General features: G+C 38.4%; 1 protein-coding gene across 5 annotated transcripts in view; it reads right to left on the reverse strand.

Annotated features, from left to right (window-relative positions):
• GNAS (GNAS complex locus) overlaps positions 1-18,622 on the reverse strand; it is a 150,800-nt gene that overhangs the window by 86,019 nt on the left and 46,159 nt on the right. For 4 of the 5 annotated variants that reach the window (XM_042465821.1, XM_042465819.1, XM_042465818.1 and 1 more), the window contains exons 4-5: positions 11,372-11,426; positions 11,166-11,285 (exon numbers count right to left, since the gene is read on the reverse strand). In XM_042465821.1, coding sequence (XP_042321755.1) covers positions 11,166-11,285; positions 11,372-11,426 — 175 coding nt within the window. Of the gene's footprint in view, positions 1-11,165; positions 11,286-11,371; positions 11,427-15,528; positions 15,645-18,622 lie in introns of those variants that run through there. The other variant, XM_042465822.1, reaches the window with a different exon arrangement.

The following is an 18,622-nucleotide window of genomic DNA, read 5'->3' on the forward strand; positions in this document are numbered from 1 at the left end:
CTCCCTCTCAGGCCGGCGGATGGCAGTTATGGAGGGCGGAGTCTCCTTCCTCTCAGGCCAGTGGATGGCAGTTATGGAGGGCAGAGTCTCCTTCCTTCAGGCTGGCCCTGATGGAGCTGGCCCTGCCTGGTGAACTCCCTCTCAGGCCGGCAGACGGCAGTTATGGAGAGCAGAGTCTCCTTCCTTCAGGCTGGCCCTGATGGAGCTGGACCTGCCTGGTGAACTCCCTCTCAGGCTGGCAGATGGCAGTTACGGAGGGCGGAGTCTTCTTCCTTCAGGCTGGCCCTGATGGAGCTGGACCAGTCTCTATGCAAGCAGATTAATGGACACAAATCTGACATTAGAAATGGCAACATCCCAAAACCAGCTGAAGAAAATTTCAACCTTTCTGGATACATAGTAAGTGATTTACAGGTTATGGTCCTTGAACAACAAGACTAAAATAGAAATTGCAGAACTGAATTCAATTCATAAATTCCAATCCATTAGCAGATGTATGAACAAAAAAATGGCTTCATGGCACACTACATATATTAATACAATGCACATATAACAAAAGGAATCTTCTCAAAGAGTTTTGAACCTTGAGAAACTGACTTGTACTAAGCAGAATTATTGCTTTCACACATCAACAGTAACTGATGAATTTAAAAATCAGAAAAACCTATACCGTATTATCTTGTCCAGCCCTTAGAAAATTTATGGCAAAGGTCATGATTTGCATCTTTCTGGATCACATTACAATGTATTCCACTCCCACAATTCTGTAAATATGCTATATACAGGAGCATTTGTTGTCACTCTTTACTGCATCCAAGGAAGTGGGTTTTTACAAAAGCTGATGAGAAAATAAGAACCAATTAGTTTTCAAGGTGCTGCCACATTTCTTTTTCTCACTCCCTCCTTCCTCAGTCTTTATTTTAAAAGCTGAGTTTCTAAAAACTAATAAGAAACATGTTAATGCAGACAGAATTCCTATAGCATCTTCAGCAATGGCAATATCTCTGTTAAAAAGTGCACAACAAGACTTGATGCTGTGTGCCTTCCAGTCTTTTCCAATTTCTGGCAATCCTAAGGTGGACCTATCACTGGCTTTTGTTGGCAAGATTTGTTCAGAGAGGTTTTTCTTCTTTTTTTTGTTTTGTTTTTGCTTTTGGATGCCTCTGAGGCTGAGCATGTAACTTGCATAATGTCACTCAACTGGATTTCCATGGCCAAGCAGGGATTCAAACCCTGGTCTCAGGAACTGTAGTCCAATGTACCATGCTGACTCTCAGCCTCACCCAGCAATCATAGCAAATGCCCAAAAGTCAATTAAAAGCTGAAAGTAGGCTTTTTCTGTTCATCTTATCTCCTTATTACTCCAATATTTTGGCTGTCTTGGGATATGTAAACCAAAGTAGACATAGTACAGCCTGTCAGCCACTTGTAGCACCCAAGGACCCCTTTCCCTAACAGGTTGGGCTTTTTTAAAAAAACTAACAGTCCCATCCATCCTTTCTAGGTAGTGTTGAGTGCAATTTTGGTTTGCTGAGGAGTTATTTTAGGCCCAGGACAGATTTTTTTTTTAAAAGAAGGAATTACATTGTTTATTTTCTGGTTCAAAAAAGGCTTCTCCTAGGACTAAAACATGAGGCAAGACGTTGCATACCACTGTTGGTATTTTTATTTTTATTAAAAAAACAAACCTGACAATGACAACAATAATATAACAACAACAATGACATCAACAATAACATAAAATAACATGCGAGGGAGTGAACAGGCAGGCCCAGCTCCACCAGGGCTAGCCTGAAGAAGAAGAGCCCTCCCTCCAGTCCATCTGCCTTGGTCCAGGCCTCAGAGGGAGAGAAGAACCACTGGACCTCATCCTCTTTCCCACCACTATTCCCTTCTCCTTTGTGTCGTGTCTTTTAGACTGTAAGCCTGATTTTTAATTATTATTAAAAATAATAATTGTAAGCCACTCTGAGAGCCATTAGGGCTGAAGGGCAGGGTATAAATGCCATAAATAAATAAATAATAAAAATCTTACATAAATAAATAGCTAATCTTTAAACAAACTGGTAATGAAGCTACTTATTACCTTTCTGAACAATGGCTCAACAATACTTGATTCCTTTCTTAATATTTATTTCTTTACATTTTAAAATCTCAGATACCTATTTATTTATTGCTTTGTTGGAAAACATCTTTTCCAACTTTTGCAGTTAAAACTATGAGGTTGCTCTTAATAAAAACCATAGGCAGAACTTCTAATCTTTACAGTCACTTCATATCTAGCTATATAGAAATCCTGGTTCTATAACAGCCAGCCACCTTGAAAATGTGTTTCTATAACAAAGATTCCAAGCTCCTTGATGACAACTTTTTCACAGCCACTCCTCCATTATTGCTTATTTGTGGTATTGTTGTGTGCCTACACATCATTTCTGATCAATGGGACGCTAAGGCAAACCTATTATGGAGTTTTCTTGACAACATTTGTTCAGAATGGGTTTGCCTTTGCCTTCCTCTGAGGCTGAAACACTGTGATTAGCCTGAGATAACCCAGTGGGTTTTCACAGTCCAGCAAGGATCTGAACCCTGGTTTCCCAGTGTTCTAGTCCAACATTCAAAACCATACTGGCACATTATTAGTATACAAATTACAAAGTACAGGAAGGAATGGTTACAAAAAAGGGGATGTTACTGTCATCTATTAAGTACTTTAATTCCTTGTTCTTATTTGGCAAGTCACAGGTAATACAAAACCCAAAGCACTTTGACTTCAGGAAGTTTAGTAATCCTTTACTAAATGCCCTCAATCTTTAACTGCTTCACTTCATCAAACACCATCATACTCCCAACAAGAAGGCCATTTCATCCTTTGTTGGGTACAAATACCTTCAGCTTAATTTTGTGCTCTGCTTTGCAGTATAAACCACATCCTTACATTAACCTGGTATCTTAGCGTACATATGGATTCCAAACTTATGTTTTCTTTTTTTTCCTGTTTGACAGTTAAGAAGAAAATTCACAAAATCAAAGAGTTGGAAGAGACCACAAGGGCCATCCAGTACAACCCCCTGCCATGCAGGAACTCATAATCAAAGCAGTCCTCACAGATGGCCATCCAGCCTCTCTTTAAAGACTCCCAGAGAAGGACACTCCACCACACTCTGAGGGAGTGTATTCCACTGTTGAACAGCTCTGTCGAACTTCACTGTCAGGAAGTTCCTCCTAACATTGAGGTGGAATCTCTTTTCATGTACCTTGGATCCATTGTTCTGGGTCCTATTCCAACATTTAAACAAGGCTATCATATCATCTCTTAACCATCTCTTCTCCAGGCTAAACATCCCGAAGTCTCTCCTCATAAAGCATGGTTTCCAGACCCTTCACCATTTTGGCTGCCCTCCTCCAGCTTGTCAACATCCTTTTTGAACTGTAGTGGTCAGAACTGGACACAGTATTCCAGGTGAGGCCTTGCCAAGGCAGAACAGAGTGGCACTATTACCTCTCTTGATCTAGACCAGGGGTAGGCAACCTTTTTAAGCCGGGGGCCGGGTTGCTGTCCCTCAGACAACTGGGGGGCCGAAGCCAAAAAATAAATAATTAAATAAATTTTTTAAAAAAAATTTAAATAAATAAATAAACGGGGACAAATGTAAGATAAAATTTTCAAATGGAGGACACTTTTTATAAAAATGGAGGACACGCGAAAAAAATTTGCTGATTTTTTTTTTTAAAATTTTAATATAAATGCATGTTTCTGAGGCTTCTATAGACAATTGCCCCACCATGCCCCTCGCGCGAGAGGCCAAAGGCCCCGGCGGCAATCGGCGGCAGGACCAGGCTGGGGCTGGTCCCAAGGCCTCGCCGGGCCGCATCCGGCCCACGAGCCGTAGGTTGCCTACCCCTGACCTAGACACTATACTTCTATTGATGCAGCATAGAATCTCATTGGCTTTTTTAGTTGTCGCATCACATTGTTGACTCATGTTCAACTTACGGTCTTCTAAGACTCCTAGATCCCTTTCACATATAGTCTTGTTCAGCCAGATGTCCTCCATCCTATATCTATGCATTTCATTTTTTTCTGCCTAACTGCAGTACCTTATATTTCTCCCCACTGGAAATCATTTTGTTAGTTTTGGCCTAGCTTTCTATTCTATTAAGGTCATTTTGAATTTTGATCCTGGCCTCTGGGGTATTAACTACTCCTAATTTGGTGTCATCTGCAGATTTGATAAGCATGCCCTCTGTTCCTTTATCCAAATAATTGATAATGATAAAATTATTCTAAGATAAACTGAAAATGATGCAAAACTGAATCATAAGAAATGTGCACTTCATGATCTTTTAAAAAAGAATCAACCTTCAAATCCAAGTTCATTCTAAAGTACTTAGAAATGCTCTGAGTATTTCTGAGGCAATTTTGTGCAGATATTTTTCTTAAACAGAAATAGCTGGTCTGTATTCATACAGAATTGAACACAACACTGTTGACTGTGTGATTTTTGTAACATCTGGCAACATCTAGACTGGGAGATGTGTAAGTAGTAATGGTTGTTCTGAGATCTGTTGATCTTAAAAAACTTATTTAGTTGTATTCACACCAGAAATTAGAGAAACTGTTAAGATTATCATTTAAATTCAAATTATATGCCTGCATGAAAACCTTACTAAAATAAAGCTGGAAAATACAAGCCACGATTGTGCTCTTCCCTACCACCTCATCTCTATTTTAAGCTTTGAAAAGAAGGAAACAATTGCATGAATTTTTGTGGATCCCATTTCTCATCCACGCAACTGGAAACTGTTCTCCTGCTTTCCCTTTTCCATTTCTTTATAATCCTATCTTTTTAACAACCCCCCTCCCCATTCTTTAGCTTACTGATTTCCATGGGGAACCCATTGAAAGTCTCAGAGTTAAGAGCCATTCAATTTCCTGGGATGGATAACAAGTTTCTGTTTGGTATTTCAAACAGAACACAAGGGAATCATCTGGATATAAAGATCATTCTGCTTCCATGCTGCTTGTACTGGTTCTTGGTGACCTCAGTCTTGTAACCTAACCATTATAATTCCCCAACCCTGAAGGACTAACAAAAAGCACCAACTACTTTTACAAAAAAGTCAAAGTAATCTTTGCGTAAAGGAGGGAATGTAAAATTTATTTGTTCCTTAGCACTGTCTCACATTTAAATAATTGATAATTTCTGGCCTAGGAGCGATTTATTATAAAAAGCTACAGGACCAACTAGTTGAACCCCTCTTGGGGGTAATAAAGGATATAGAATACAGAGGAATACCGGAGACTTGGAAAATTGCTAATGTTGTTCTAATCCCTAAAGATGAGAAAGAACTTCCAGAGGTGAAGGATTTTAGACCTATCTCGCTCCTGAATAATGATTATAAAATCTTTGCTTTTATTTTAGCTGATAGGATGAAAACAGTCTTGAAAAATGTATTAAGTAATGACCAAATGGGTTTTCTTCTGAATAGGCACATTCAGACGGCTGTGCCCAGCGACGTAGATGAAAAAGGGGCCATGTGGCCCCTTTCTCCTCCTCCCTGCTGTAGCGGGGTGTTCTTGGGGCTTGGAGCCCCAAGGACACCCCTTTCCAGGCAGCAGGGAAGCGGTGTTTTGCCACTGCCCCGCGGCCTGGAAAGCGGCGGATTGGGGCCTCAGCGGCTGCCGCTCTCACTGCTGAGGCCCCGATCCGGCAGGGAAACGGGCAGGTGCAGGCCACCGCTTTTCGGCGGTCTGTAACCCGCCTAAGTCTCTCTCATCTGATTCTTTTATCTTCATTTCCTTCTTCAGTGGTGATGGACATAAAATTACAGTGCTTGGTGTCCATGGAGAAGCTATCTGAATGTTTACATGCACCTGCACACAATTTTGCAGTTTGAACTGAACTTGGCTTCTTTTACCAGTCTGTGAAATCCTGCAATCTGGCAAAGAGACTATGCAGCACAGAAAGAAGCACCCCTAAGAGCCATGGAAACAGTCTTCCCTCACATCTGATGCACTTTGTTCCTCACAGAAATTTCTCCGATTGTGCTGCTTTGCTACGGTGGCAATAACATTTCTTTTCAATTTCTTGGCATCTCTGAGAAGCTCAAAGTTAATTCACCTTTCTCAGCACTTTCTCTCCTGGCTTTTTATGAAGAGGTGTTTCTTTTACCAACCACGCTCTGCTTTCCCCAAGTGTAACTTATATTCCTTGTACTGAGATATTAAGACCATATTACATCACTTTTCCCAGATAAATATGCTACATCAAGTAAACAAGGACATCAAAATGCTTCCAGAGTGGGGAATATAAGAATACATTTTACTCAGCAATGAACACAAATGCTTTCTCAAGTATATGATAAAAAGTGACTTTGAAATGGCTGCTGACTTGCACACTTAAAAGTAATTATATTCATTGTATGTACTACTTTTAAGAAAAAACTCTAGCCCCATTCAGTTATTAAGTAAGCATGTTACTCCAGCATAAAAGGAGAGTATACTTGCTCTTTTCCCACCATAATCACTTTCCTCAAAAAGAAAGGAACTTTCTAAAGATGAGAGCCTTTTGTATTCATGGAGGGTTATAGTGCAAGCAGGAATGTGGAACAATCAGGATTCTCACTCATCACTGTTAATAAAACAGATTATTTTTCAGATATATACATTTTATGGAAGCAAAAATAATGACAGAAGGGTGAGGGTTCTGTTGTCTCCTCTTTGCATATTAAACAATATATTAACCTAGCAAGTGAACAAAGCTTCAGAAAAATGCTGATTAGCTGCACCGCATTATTTAAAAAATGGACCGCATTATTTAAAAAAGGTTTCTCTCCAACTATTCACTATTATAAATTTTCAGTTTTTCTCTGGAGATTACTGATTTCAATTAATGTACCCAGGGTGCTAAGAGCACTGGGATACTCCAAGTCAGAAATTACTTTATAGTAAGCTCCCCACCCCCTTGCAGTACCAGAGGAATACTGCCAACAAATGAGCTCAGGTGAGACTACTGACTGTATGCTCCACAGAGACACATTACAGAGAACTCTAATTCAATGAACAATTGATAGTTGGATCAACACAGGCAACACATATTACAACAACAACACTACAGCTATCAGCTCCTGCTTAATTGTGTGCCATTTTGTTCTTATCATAACCACAACCCCGCCACAAATAATCAGATGCAGTAACAAGTTTGGCTTGAAAACCCACTGGAAAATGGAAAGTAGCAGCTTCCCCTTGACCTAAACCTTTGTCACTGGGGCAGCAGTAAAATATTTCTAAGATGAGACTGGCTTCTTGGTCAGGTTTTCTTGTCTACCAACTGCCAAAGGAGGAGGAAAAGCAGCAGCAACAGCAGCAGTTGTTGTTTTGATTCACAACCAACAGAGGAGGGAGGCAAATCTGTAACACAACAGCAGGATAGGTAGGATTTGAAGCTTCCTGGAAGTATTATCCACAATATGCAAGATAATGTATGAAGGTATGAAGGAATTTTGCCAACCTATGTATGTGAGCTGACCTACATTCATTCCAAACTAGAAGTGGGTAGTGCCAACTGGACCTATTCATTAATTTCTAACTACTAAAAGATTATTAACCATGCTTTCCTGTGAAGCTCTTGCCTAGTTGGAAGTCTCTGTCTGAAATCCTTACCAGCTATGAGGCTAACCAGGGCCATCAGAAGCTTCTTGTCAGCAAGTGAGATCAAGGCAATAAATTGCCAAACTGCCAACCATGGGGTGTCTTTGCCACTAAGAAACAAATTCCATTCAAATATTTAATCTGGGTCCCAAAAGCAAATTGTTGAAACAAATCTAGAGCTAACAGCAGAAACTTCATGGCTTCTCCTGGGCCTAAAATGGCCCATGGAAGGCCAGAAATATGGAAAAATGACAAGAAACAGCAGATGAAAAGCTCTCCCTCCCTCCCAACTGCCCTGTCTTGGAGGAAGAGAATAAGCAGTATCTGCTGGACTTAATCCCCTTTGCCACTTCTATTTCCTTTTCCTAGTGTGTAGTATCTTATTTAGATTGTAAGCCTGAGGGCAGGGAACATCCAAATTAACAACGCCTTTGTGGCTGAACACAGGAGTATATTGTAAATACTTTAATAAGTATTGGCAATGGTTCTCAAATTTCTATTCAATAAGTTCTCTCGTTACAAATCATAGGAATCAATAAAATGTCAACAAAATCTTTTTCTTACTTTAAAGCACCCAGAAACTGATTTTCATGGTAAGTAAAAATTCAAAAGGCAAGAACAAAACACATGCCTCAAGAACCATTACTTTAGCCCATCTGCAGCAATAGTCTTCCTAACAGTGATCACAACCTACTTTTAATCCTGAAATAAGTTCTCAAGATTCCCTGAGTTTGAACTGACAATACCAAACATTCTCAAAGGCAACACAACTGCTTTCTCTTACCACCACTCCCTTGCTGTTTTAACTGGATCCACAGCAAAACAACTACCAAGACACATGTAGCCTATATTTAAATTAAAAGGGCTAAAATCCACTCTTAGTCCCAATTAGAGAAGTCCCAAACGTGGTAAGTCAACACTTGTGTAAATTCCAGTGATGAAATCAGTACACAGTGATTGGAACATACAACTGTTTTAGCCCAAAGTATGCAATAACATTTGGGAATGACACCTTGTTCGATGGGTAACAAGCCACCCTCAGTTCTGGAAACTATGTTACCATTCATACTGATACATACTTACCCCACAATTCTACCAGCTGCATACATCTGTCACTTTCCCCTCAAACATTAGTTTCTACAAAAAGATGGTGCTGTGGTTAAATGCCTGTACTGCAGCCACTCACTCACAAACTGTAACGCTGTGAGTTCAGTACCATCCAGGGGCTCTGGGCCAACTCAACATGGCATTGTAAGTCTGAGGGCAGGGAACCATCTAATTAAAAATAATAATTTTAAGCCGCTCTGATAGCCTTTAGGGCTGAAGGGCGGGATATAAATACCATAAATAAATAAATAGGTAGGTAAGTAGATAGATAGATAGATAGATAGATAGATAGATAGATAGATAGATAAATCCTTCCGTATGTCACTAAAAAGAGTACCCAGCTTATTGGGGGGAAATATCTTACACTTTGTAAACCACTTAGTACATCAGTTAAGAGGTATTGAAATGTACAGTGAGCCCGCATCATACGCAGGCTTCCCATAGGCGGCTTTCAGAAGCCTCACAGCAAATAGCAAAACGATGTGTGCACCCATGGCCATGGCGCAAGATGAGCCCCATTATATCCAATGGGGCTTGAGCATACACACTTTTTGCATTATGCGGGGGGGGGGGGGGGTCCGGACCGGATCCCTCACGTAAGGCAAGGGACCAATGTACTTGCTATTGCTATATGGATATGCCCCCTAATGTGGGGTTATCCTCTAAGATAGTAGCTCAGCAACTTGCAGTCCACATTCAATTCTTTACATTTCTTTATGCAGATAAGAAGACCATGCACAATCCTGAAAATCGTGGCTTCTTTTAACACTACACCTATCTTCACTTTCAAGTTCTGGTCAAGTATCTTACTTATGCTAAGTGTGTGACTATGGCTTGATACATACCTCTTTGAAGGTCTGGGCTGGCGGCGGCAGTTTTTCCACCGGAGGGAAGCTGCAGCCACCAAACCGCATGGCTTCCCAAAGGCGAAAAAGACCCTGCAAAAAGCGGGTTCTATGCCACGGTGATGGCGTAACGAGTGCGCCACAGTATGCCACTGGCATGCTAGTTACACAACTGCCGCGCAGTGTTGTGTGGATGCTGCGCAGCGCTTGTGTAACAATGGCGGTGCCTGTGTGTACAGGGCGCCACCATTTTGATGCCCTTGTCACATGCTAGGGTTGAGGGGCGTGTGGAAGCGCTGCCCCAAGGCAACCTTAGCACGTGATGAGAGCATCTTAAAGGGCCGCTATGTACCGGGCCTCTCTCGTCAATGCTGATCAGTTGCTATCTCTCAAAACATTACTCGCGATTTTTGCCATTTAAAGATCACAAACATAGCCTATAATGTAAATGCTTAAAGCTGCAGGAAATACATATCAAGTCTGTATGTGATGATCCATGCTTGTTGAAATGAACAGATCTTCTGAATCATCTGTTATGAACTGAAAAGAAAGTTTTGCTTGCAACCATCCTGGAAGGATTTGTTACAGATATCAAAATGATGGTTCTGCTTACTGTGTACTATTTGCTTGGTGTGCTTGGCCACAAAAGGAAAAATAATCACAAACAAAAGGCAAAGAATTCACTCCACAGACTGAAGGCAAATAGAAACAGACACCTTCCATGTTGAGTGCTTACATCTTAGTCTTGAATTCTGTCTTGCTGATGTCCAGGTGTTCCTGTTACTCATTTTTACTTGTAAAGGATTTGAAACTAGTTTTATAAAGCTGAATGCACATATTGAGGAAGTGAGCCATGCAAAGGGTTAGATCCAGACTTACTACTCTTAGAGAATGCTTAAATCAACTGAACAAGTTAGGCATGACTAAAGTCTCTTTGATTCAAAAGGTTTACTCTTTTGGCAAACTGGACTCAAATCCCAGTTTATATGTGAAAAAGTTCCTGCTTATTAGATTGAAATCAAATAATTATTCTAAATGTTTGGACCATATGTGAAATTAGCATGTTGAAGTCCTCTACCTATCCCAAATGCTACAGAAATACATATTGTAGTCACCACCACCATTACCGTAGCAACAACAGCAGCAATAATGTCTTTAAACTTAAGAGAGTCTAACTAATGGGAAATACTAAAAAAACTTTTTTAAAAAGAGCACAATTTCATTTGTAGTACATTGCTGGCACTGTCCATTCTGCACTTCAAGGTATTGTACCATTTCTAGCTGTACAGAAAACCATTCCCAAATACACCTCACCTGGAGAACATATACTGTTGTGTTGTCCAACAAATTGCACTGTATGGATGGTTTATGCAAAGAAGTATATGGAACAAAAAATAGTTCATATCCTACTTCTATATCTTTAAATCAGCACCTGTTTACCAATCAAGCCATATGTAATTGAAATCTTAACAGACCATTCTTCACTAGAAATTTCACAAAAATATACCTCATTTTTCCAGAGACCCTTCACAAATCTGTTATTAATAAGAGTTGATACTTACTGGTGGGAAGTCGAAATCTATCTGGCTTGCTAAGTTTAATATATAATCGATTCGGAACTGATTCTCTGGATTGGCTAGCTCAACTGGAGGTGCCAGGTTTCCCATTGCTGTGACTATCGTCTGTAGAGAAAAAGCAGAAAGTATTATCAGAAAGTGATGACTTAAGTGATTAGTTGAAAACAACCAGGAAAAGTGTGTAGACTTACCTCTATAGCTTCCTTAATATTGTTTTTAATATCCTGAATTTTCATTTTTTTCTCCCTGTAACCAAAAAAAATAAAAAAATAAAAATATTAAATTACATGTCTAGACTGTGAACAGATAACTTTGAGAGGGAAAACAAAGATCAATATTTTTTATTATGAGAAATAACATTCAATAAACCATCTCACTAGCCAATTTCTAGCCATTAAGAATACATAGAGACTCAGCCAGATTATCTAACATATGACAGCTTAGCAACGTTGCACAGTCTTACATGGAGAAATTACTTGTACTTTGTTGGGTACTAGAAACCCAAGGACAACCTCTCATATTCTCTGCTCAGCTGCTCAGCTGACAAAATTACACTTTTAATATTATAATGCTTTCAATTTTATTTTTTAAAATGATTAGAAGCATCATCCCTGTTTACCTGTTCCCTCACAAGCACCACAGGAAGGCAGCATTTGGTGTAGGCTATGCATTTACTTGCTCTTAGTTAAACAGAGTCATATAGAAATGCTTCTCTCCATCTATTCTTTTCCAAAAGCAAATCCCCCAAATTATTCTGTAACCAGCAGTTAGGACACAATATATTGTCTCACCTACTAGCACTGTCTCTAAGAGATTTTGTTTTTTGAAACTTATCACTGTTTTATTATTTTTACAGTCTATTTTTACTTTTGAGATATATTTCAGAGAGGTGTTCAAGTAGTTTCAATATATTCAGTCCTATGGGTCTTATAGATTAAATCTCAAAGTGAGGTAAGGGTGTGTTTTGACTCCTAGAGTATTCACTGACATAGAGCAGGGACGTAGCCTGGGGGGGGGTTTCTTGGGGTCCGGATCCCCCCTTCCATTAGAAAAATGAATGGTGTGTGTTGCTGCACCGCCGCACCCAAGCCCCATTATAATGGTGGCACTTAGTCTGGACCCCCCCCCTTCCTAAAATCCTAGCTACGTCCCTGCATAGAGCACAACCTAATTTAGCAAAGAATGCTAATTTCACATTCTACAGCTGGCAAGGTTCATTTCAACAACAACAACAGCAGCAGCAGCAACAACAACAATAGGATTTATTTATATGCCGCCCAATCACTGGGAATCTGGGCGGCTTACAACAGAGGGGATAATAGACGGTTCCCTGCCCTCAGGCTTACAATCTAAAAAGACATGACACAAAAGGAGAAGGGAATGGTGGGGGAGAGGGGATCAGGTCCAGCATTCTTCTCTCCCTCTGAGGCCTGGACCAAGGCAGATGGACCGGTGGGAGGGCTCTTCTTCTTCAGGCTGGCCCTGATGGAGCTGGGCCAGCCTATTCTCTCCCTCATAGGCCGAAGGATGACAGTTATGGAGGGAGGAGCCTCTATCTTCAGGCTAGCCCCGATGGAAAATATTTTACGGGACAATAATTAGACCAGTTCTAACGGTTGAAAGTTACAGGAGGGTAGATTTCAACTGAATACTAGATAGGACCTCTTGAAAGTAACAGCAGTATGGCAATGAAACCTCTGACCTAGTGGTGATGGGATCTCCTTTGCTGGACGTCTTCAAAAAGAGGATGGACAGTTATATGATAGGGATGCTTTAGATGGTGATCCTGCACTGTGCAGTGGATTGAAGTTGATGAACTACAAGGCCCCTTCCAACTCTACAATTCTATGTATTATAGAACAGTCACATTTTTTCTAACATTATAAAGTTTTACTTTCCAGTCTAGTGATCGGTGGCTGCTATATTCCCCCTACCCATCTAAGCTCAAAGATGTCAATGCACTGCTTCCCCAACAGTAACTGCATATCAAGATTCTAGATGTTGCTGGCTTATAACTACAGTATTCTACAGTAAGTAGAAATTTCTTCTGTGAGTTGCCCATTCTTAAGTTTAAATGTTATGGTCAGTGTATCAACCCACAGAAGGCAATGCTGCATAGATAGGAGTTAGAGTTAATGAGCATAGTGCTTAATGGAAGAAGAGCCATAACAACAGCAGCAGCTGCAGCAGCTGCAGCTATTCTTCCATTAAGCACTATACTCATTCAAATAACCTAAGCTACAGTACATTGGCTTCTATGCTGGGTGTGTTGTTGTTTTACTTTGTAAAGGACATACACTGATGATGCTATATTACTGTCCCTGTAATCATTATAGTACCATCAGTGTACATAGTGTGGTACAAGGTATTTGACATCTCCAGGAATGCGCACAACTGGTACTCTAGTTTTAGCTATGCAAACATATTCCTAGCCACCACCAAAATCTGGCCATCCACCAAAATCTGGCTCAGGGCTGAGTCCTGGAGTATGCCCAATGTATGAACCTGATATTTCAGGGGAAATGTACCCAATTAAATATAGTCTGTGCCCCATTCCCTAATGGGCTTTGATGGACCAAGACCACCTCTATCTTATCTGGATTAAGCTTCAGTTTGCTTGCCCTCATCCCAGTCCTTTACTGACAACTGTCATTGGTTTATAACCAAAATACCTTCTGTAGAGTTACATGGAAAGGACAGACAGAGTTGAGTGTCCTCAGAATACTGCTGACACAACACCCTAAAACTCTGAACAACCTCCTCCAGAGGTTTCACATATATGTTATACAGACTTGGGATTAAAACTGAACTTTGAGGAATACCATAAACCAAAGGTCAGGGAGTTAAACAGGCACCGCTTCTGTATGTTCTCAAATGTCTTTAAACGATAATAATAATAAATAAATAAAAATTTTATTTGTATACCGCCCTTCCAATGATCAGGACGGTGAACAGCAAAATACAATACAATAAAAATACAATTACATATATCAAAACAGCAATATTAAAATCAACACTACACCCCAGCATAAACATTAAAACCCCATCAACCAGCTACCATCGCTGTCGAAGGGTAAGGGGAGACTAACTGGAACTTAATTCAGGGAACGATGTTAATACTATACCTGGTTTTTAGATGAGTTTAATTCTCTTTAAGTTTTTTTAATGTTATAACTGATTGGTTTTTAACATGCATTTTGCTTCTTACATTGTAAGCTACCTGCAATTTCTGCACTGGAAGAAAAGCTGGTTATAAAGCCAATTAAGTAAATAAATATATAAAATTGGGCTACAAACTACACAGACCTTTCAACAAGCCTATTTACTAAAAGGCTCATGGCAAGATAGTCTTTATGAGCAAGCATTCTTACAAGGGAGGAAAATTGTATTTTGGTAGCTGAATGTTAAGCTACCAGACAAACATGGGAGTAAAATTTTCAGAATATTATGCTCTTTCATTCTGAATGGCATCTGGAAGGCTTTCTTTCCCCTCCCTTTCTTTCACTTCCTAGAAAAATGGCAGATCTGATAGGACATGCTGGTGTAGGGTCATTACTAATTTATGTCCCACTGAATCCAATGGGTTTACTCTAAGGATGAATCCAATTTATCCCACAGTGAAGCACTATGCTTTTGTAAGCCCCACTTATTGCTAATATGCTTGAATCAGTACATTTGGGTATGGGATGCTTTTTTATTCTAAAGATCCATTTGTTGAATAGGTCCAAAGTCTATACAGGCTTTGAATCAAGAACAATGGCTCAACTGGTTTGTGGTTGAAAGCTTGTTTGAATCCAGCTGCAGAACAATTTACAACATACCCTCACTAGAATATGAAAGTGAATAGCGACTGTATAGCTTACACAGGAACCTAGGGAACAAAGTAGACTTTCAAGATATAATGGGTTCAAACAAAGGCACACACGCTACAACAGCTTCCAGCTATAATCTAGGTCTATTATGAGATTTTATTTATTTATTTATTTATTTTTGCATCAAGGAATATGTAATGAGCAATTTCTCACTGACTATTTCTGTTTTAGTGTTTCACAGTTTATTTACATATTATTTGAAATACTGCTAGGGACCATGTGTATGTACACATACAAACACATACACACTCACTGTTTTTAACATATTATGTGAATACTCTAATTTTTAGACATTTTTTACTTTTTTAAAAATAAATTGTTATTATTAAAATTAGACAAATAGACAAACATATTACATAAAACATCTAACAAAACATTTAACTATATAGACAACATAAAAGCTTATCGTACATTCCATATAGCCAAAATAAACTTGGAACAAACTTAAAAGAACCTTCCTGCTTGCCATTGGATACCTGCTATCTATGGTCTCTGGATCCTGTATTGTCTTCCTTAATTTTCCTTCTTGTACTATTATCACTCTTCTATATTTTTCTTCTTCACCAATTTATTACTTTCCTTGAAATTGGTGCAAGGTTTCCACTCCCGAAGGTTTTGCCTTTCCACTATAAATTTTAATTATCAAAATTTAGTTTTACAGAGCAATCATTTGAAGAAAAAAAAAAGAACCTCGTATAATAATATTTAATCCATTTGTCGTTGCTCTAATATTTCCTGTTTGCTTCTATTTTTCTATTCAAACAATTTGTAATGGTTTTATTACACATCTGAACTGCACCTTGTTTACCCATCACCAATTCTTTAACAAAGTAGTTGATATTAATCCCCATTTTTTCCTCAAAAAACTCAAATACTTGTTTCCAGCTTTCTGAAAACTTTCCTGATTTCTCGTTCCTCAATTTCCTTGTTAATTTGTCTAGTTCTATCAACTCATACAATTTCAATAGCCAATCTTCAACATTTGGAATTACCCTATTCTTCCAAAACCTGGCATATGTCATTCTTGCAGCGCAAATCATATAAAATAATATATATCCAATTTTTCCCCCAAATCCTCATTTAACATATTTAACAAAAATATTTCTGGCTTATTTTCCAATTTTATGTTTAATATTTTATTTATTGTTTTCCGTATGTCAGCCCAATACTTTTTTGCCTTATTGCATTTCCACCAAATGTGGTATATAGTCCCTTTCTTCTTTTTACATTTCCAACATTTATTGTTGGAATTTCCATAGATTTTGCAAATTTTAGCTGGTGTTAAGTACCATCTATAATAAATTTTGTAACAATTTTCCTTTATATCTTGGCACAGAGTATATTTCAATCCTTTACCCCACGAGGTCTCCTATTGTTCTAGAGCTAATGTTCTCCCTATGTCCTGTGCCCATGCTATCATGTTAGTTTTTACAAATTCATTTTCAGTGTAGTATTTCAACAGAATTTTATACAATGCAGATATTGTTACACCTTTATTTGACCAAATTGTCTCTTCCAGTTCTGATTTCTTCTGACTTATACCAATATTTTTAAGTCAATTTTAAATCTCTCATGTAACTGAAAATATAGGAACCAATTGTTTACCCTTCCTTCTGCTCTTAGTTCTTCAAATGGTCTCATCTGCCAAGTATTACCATATGGTTTTAACAAATCACTATATTTCAGCCATGCTTCATTTCTAAACGGATCAACTTTGAGTAGGGCCTCATGTGGGGAGCACCATATTGGTATTGTTGAACAGATTAATTTTTTATACTTACACCAAATTCTAAAGATGGCATTTCTTACAAAATGGTGTTTGAAAGCTCTATTGGCCTTCACTTTATCATAAAACAAAAAAGCATGCCAACCAAATCTTATGTTTGACCCTTCTAATTTAAGTAAAGCGTTGTTTTTCCAGTCTTTTAACCATATCATCCCACATGCTTCATAATAAAGTTTGAGGTTGGGCAAGGCCAGTCCCCCTCTTTCTACCGAATCCTGTAAATACTTTAGTCTTATGAGCGGTTTCTTTCCTTCCCAAATAAAAGAATTTAGGTCCTTTTGCCACTTGGAGAAAACTGAGTTGTTCTGTATAATTGGTATACACTGAAATAAAAAAAGTATTTTTGGTAGGACAGCCATTTTAACAGTAGCAATTCTACCAAGCAACGAGAGTTTAAGATTTTTCCACCTAAGTATATCTTTTTTAATATTTGACCAACATTTTATATAGTTATGATTAAACAAATCTGTATTTTTTTTGTCAAGTGAATACCCAAATATTTAACTGTCTTTCGCACTTGGAGTCCTGATACATCACTTAATTTTCCCTCTTCTCTGCTGCTCATATTTTTTGTCATAATTAATGTTTTGCTCTTATTGATTTTTAACCCAGATACTTTTTCAAATTTTTCAAGTTCCTCTAATAGCATAGAAATATCCTCTTTTAGGTTGCTCAGTGACACTAACATGTCATCAGCAAAAGCACGTAATTTGTATTCATTTCCTTTTATTTTGACTCCTCTTATATCACTCTTTTCCCTTATATTAATTAGTAATAGCTCCAAAATCATGATAAACAACAAAGGGGATAAGGGACAACCCTGTCTTGTCCCTTTTTGTATTTGAATATTGCTTGTTGTCTCCCCATTTATAATAATTTTAGCTTGTTGCTTGGTATAAATTGCCATGGTCCATTCTAAACATTTTGGTCCTATGTCTAGATGTTTTAGGGTTTGACGCAATAAATTCCAATGAACATTGTCAAAGGCTTTCTCGAAGTCGAGGAAAATGAGGGCCAATTTTTTCTCATTATGGACTTCAAAGTATTCTATTAAATTAATTATATGCCTTATATTGTCCTTAAGTTGCCTCCGTGGTAAGAAACCCCGTTGATCTTCGTGGATCCATCCAATCAAAAACTTCTTTATTCTATTTGCTAGAATAGTAGCAAAGATTTTATAGTCCACGTTCAGAAGGGAAATGGGTCTAAAATTTCCTGGTAGTGCATGGTCTTGGCCTTCTTTTGGAATTAGTACAATGTTCACTTCTTCCCATGTATGTGGTAGCTTTCCTTCTTTAATGTTATTTATTACTTGTTGTAGTGGTTCTACAACTATGTCAGAGAGTTCTTTATAGTATAGCACCAAGAATCCATCCGGTCCCGGCGCTTTTCCTGATTTTATTGCCTCGCCAATTTCATAGGATGTGATAGGTTGATCTAATATATCTCTTTGACCGTCGCTTATCGGTACTATGTTGATCTTGTCCAAATATTCTATAATGGCTTTTTCTCAATAGTCTTGCTTTTAAACAAGTCTAAGTAGTATTTTTCAAATATTTTTTTTTATTTCATCTTGATGTTTTGTTTTTATCTCCTTGTTTTATTTTAGTTATTGCTAACATTTCTTTCTTTTTTCTTAGTTTATAAGCTAGCCATTTTCCAGCCTTGTTTGCATGCTGAAAGTGACGTAACTTTGCTTTTTTAAATTTTTGTTCCATCTCTGTGATCCATTTTTGTGAGATTTGTTGTCTAAGGCACTTTAATTCTGCTTGCAACTTTTTATA

This window comes from Sceloporus undulatus, chromosome 4 (assembly GCF_019175285.1).
Source record: "Sceloporus undulatus isolate JIND9_A2432 ecotype Alabama chromosome 4, SceUnd_v1.1, whole genome shotgun sequence".
NCBI classification, from domain to species: Eukaryota; Metazoa; Chordata; class Lepidosauria; order Squamata; family Phrynosomatidae; genus Sceloporus; species Sceloporus undulatus.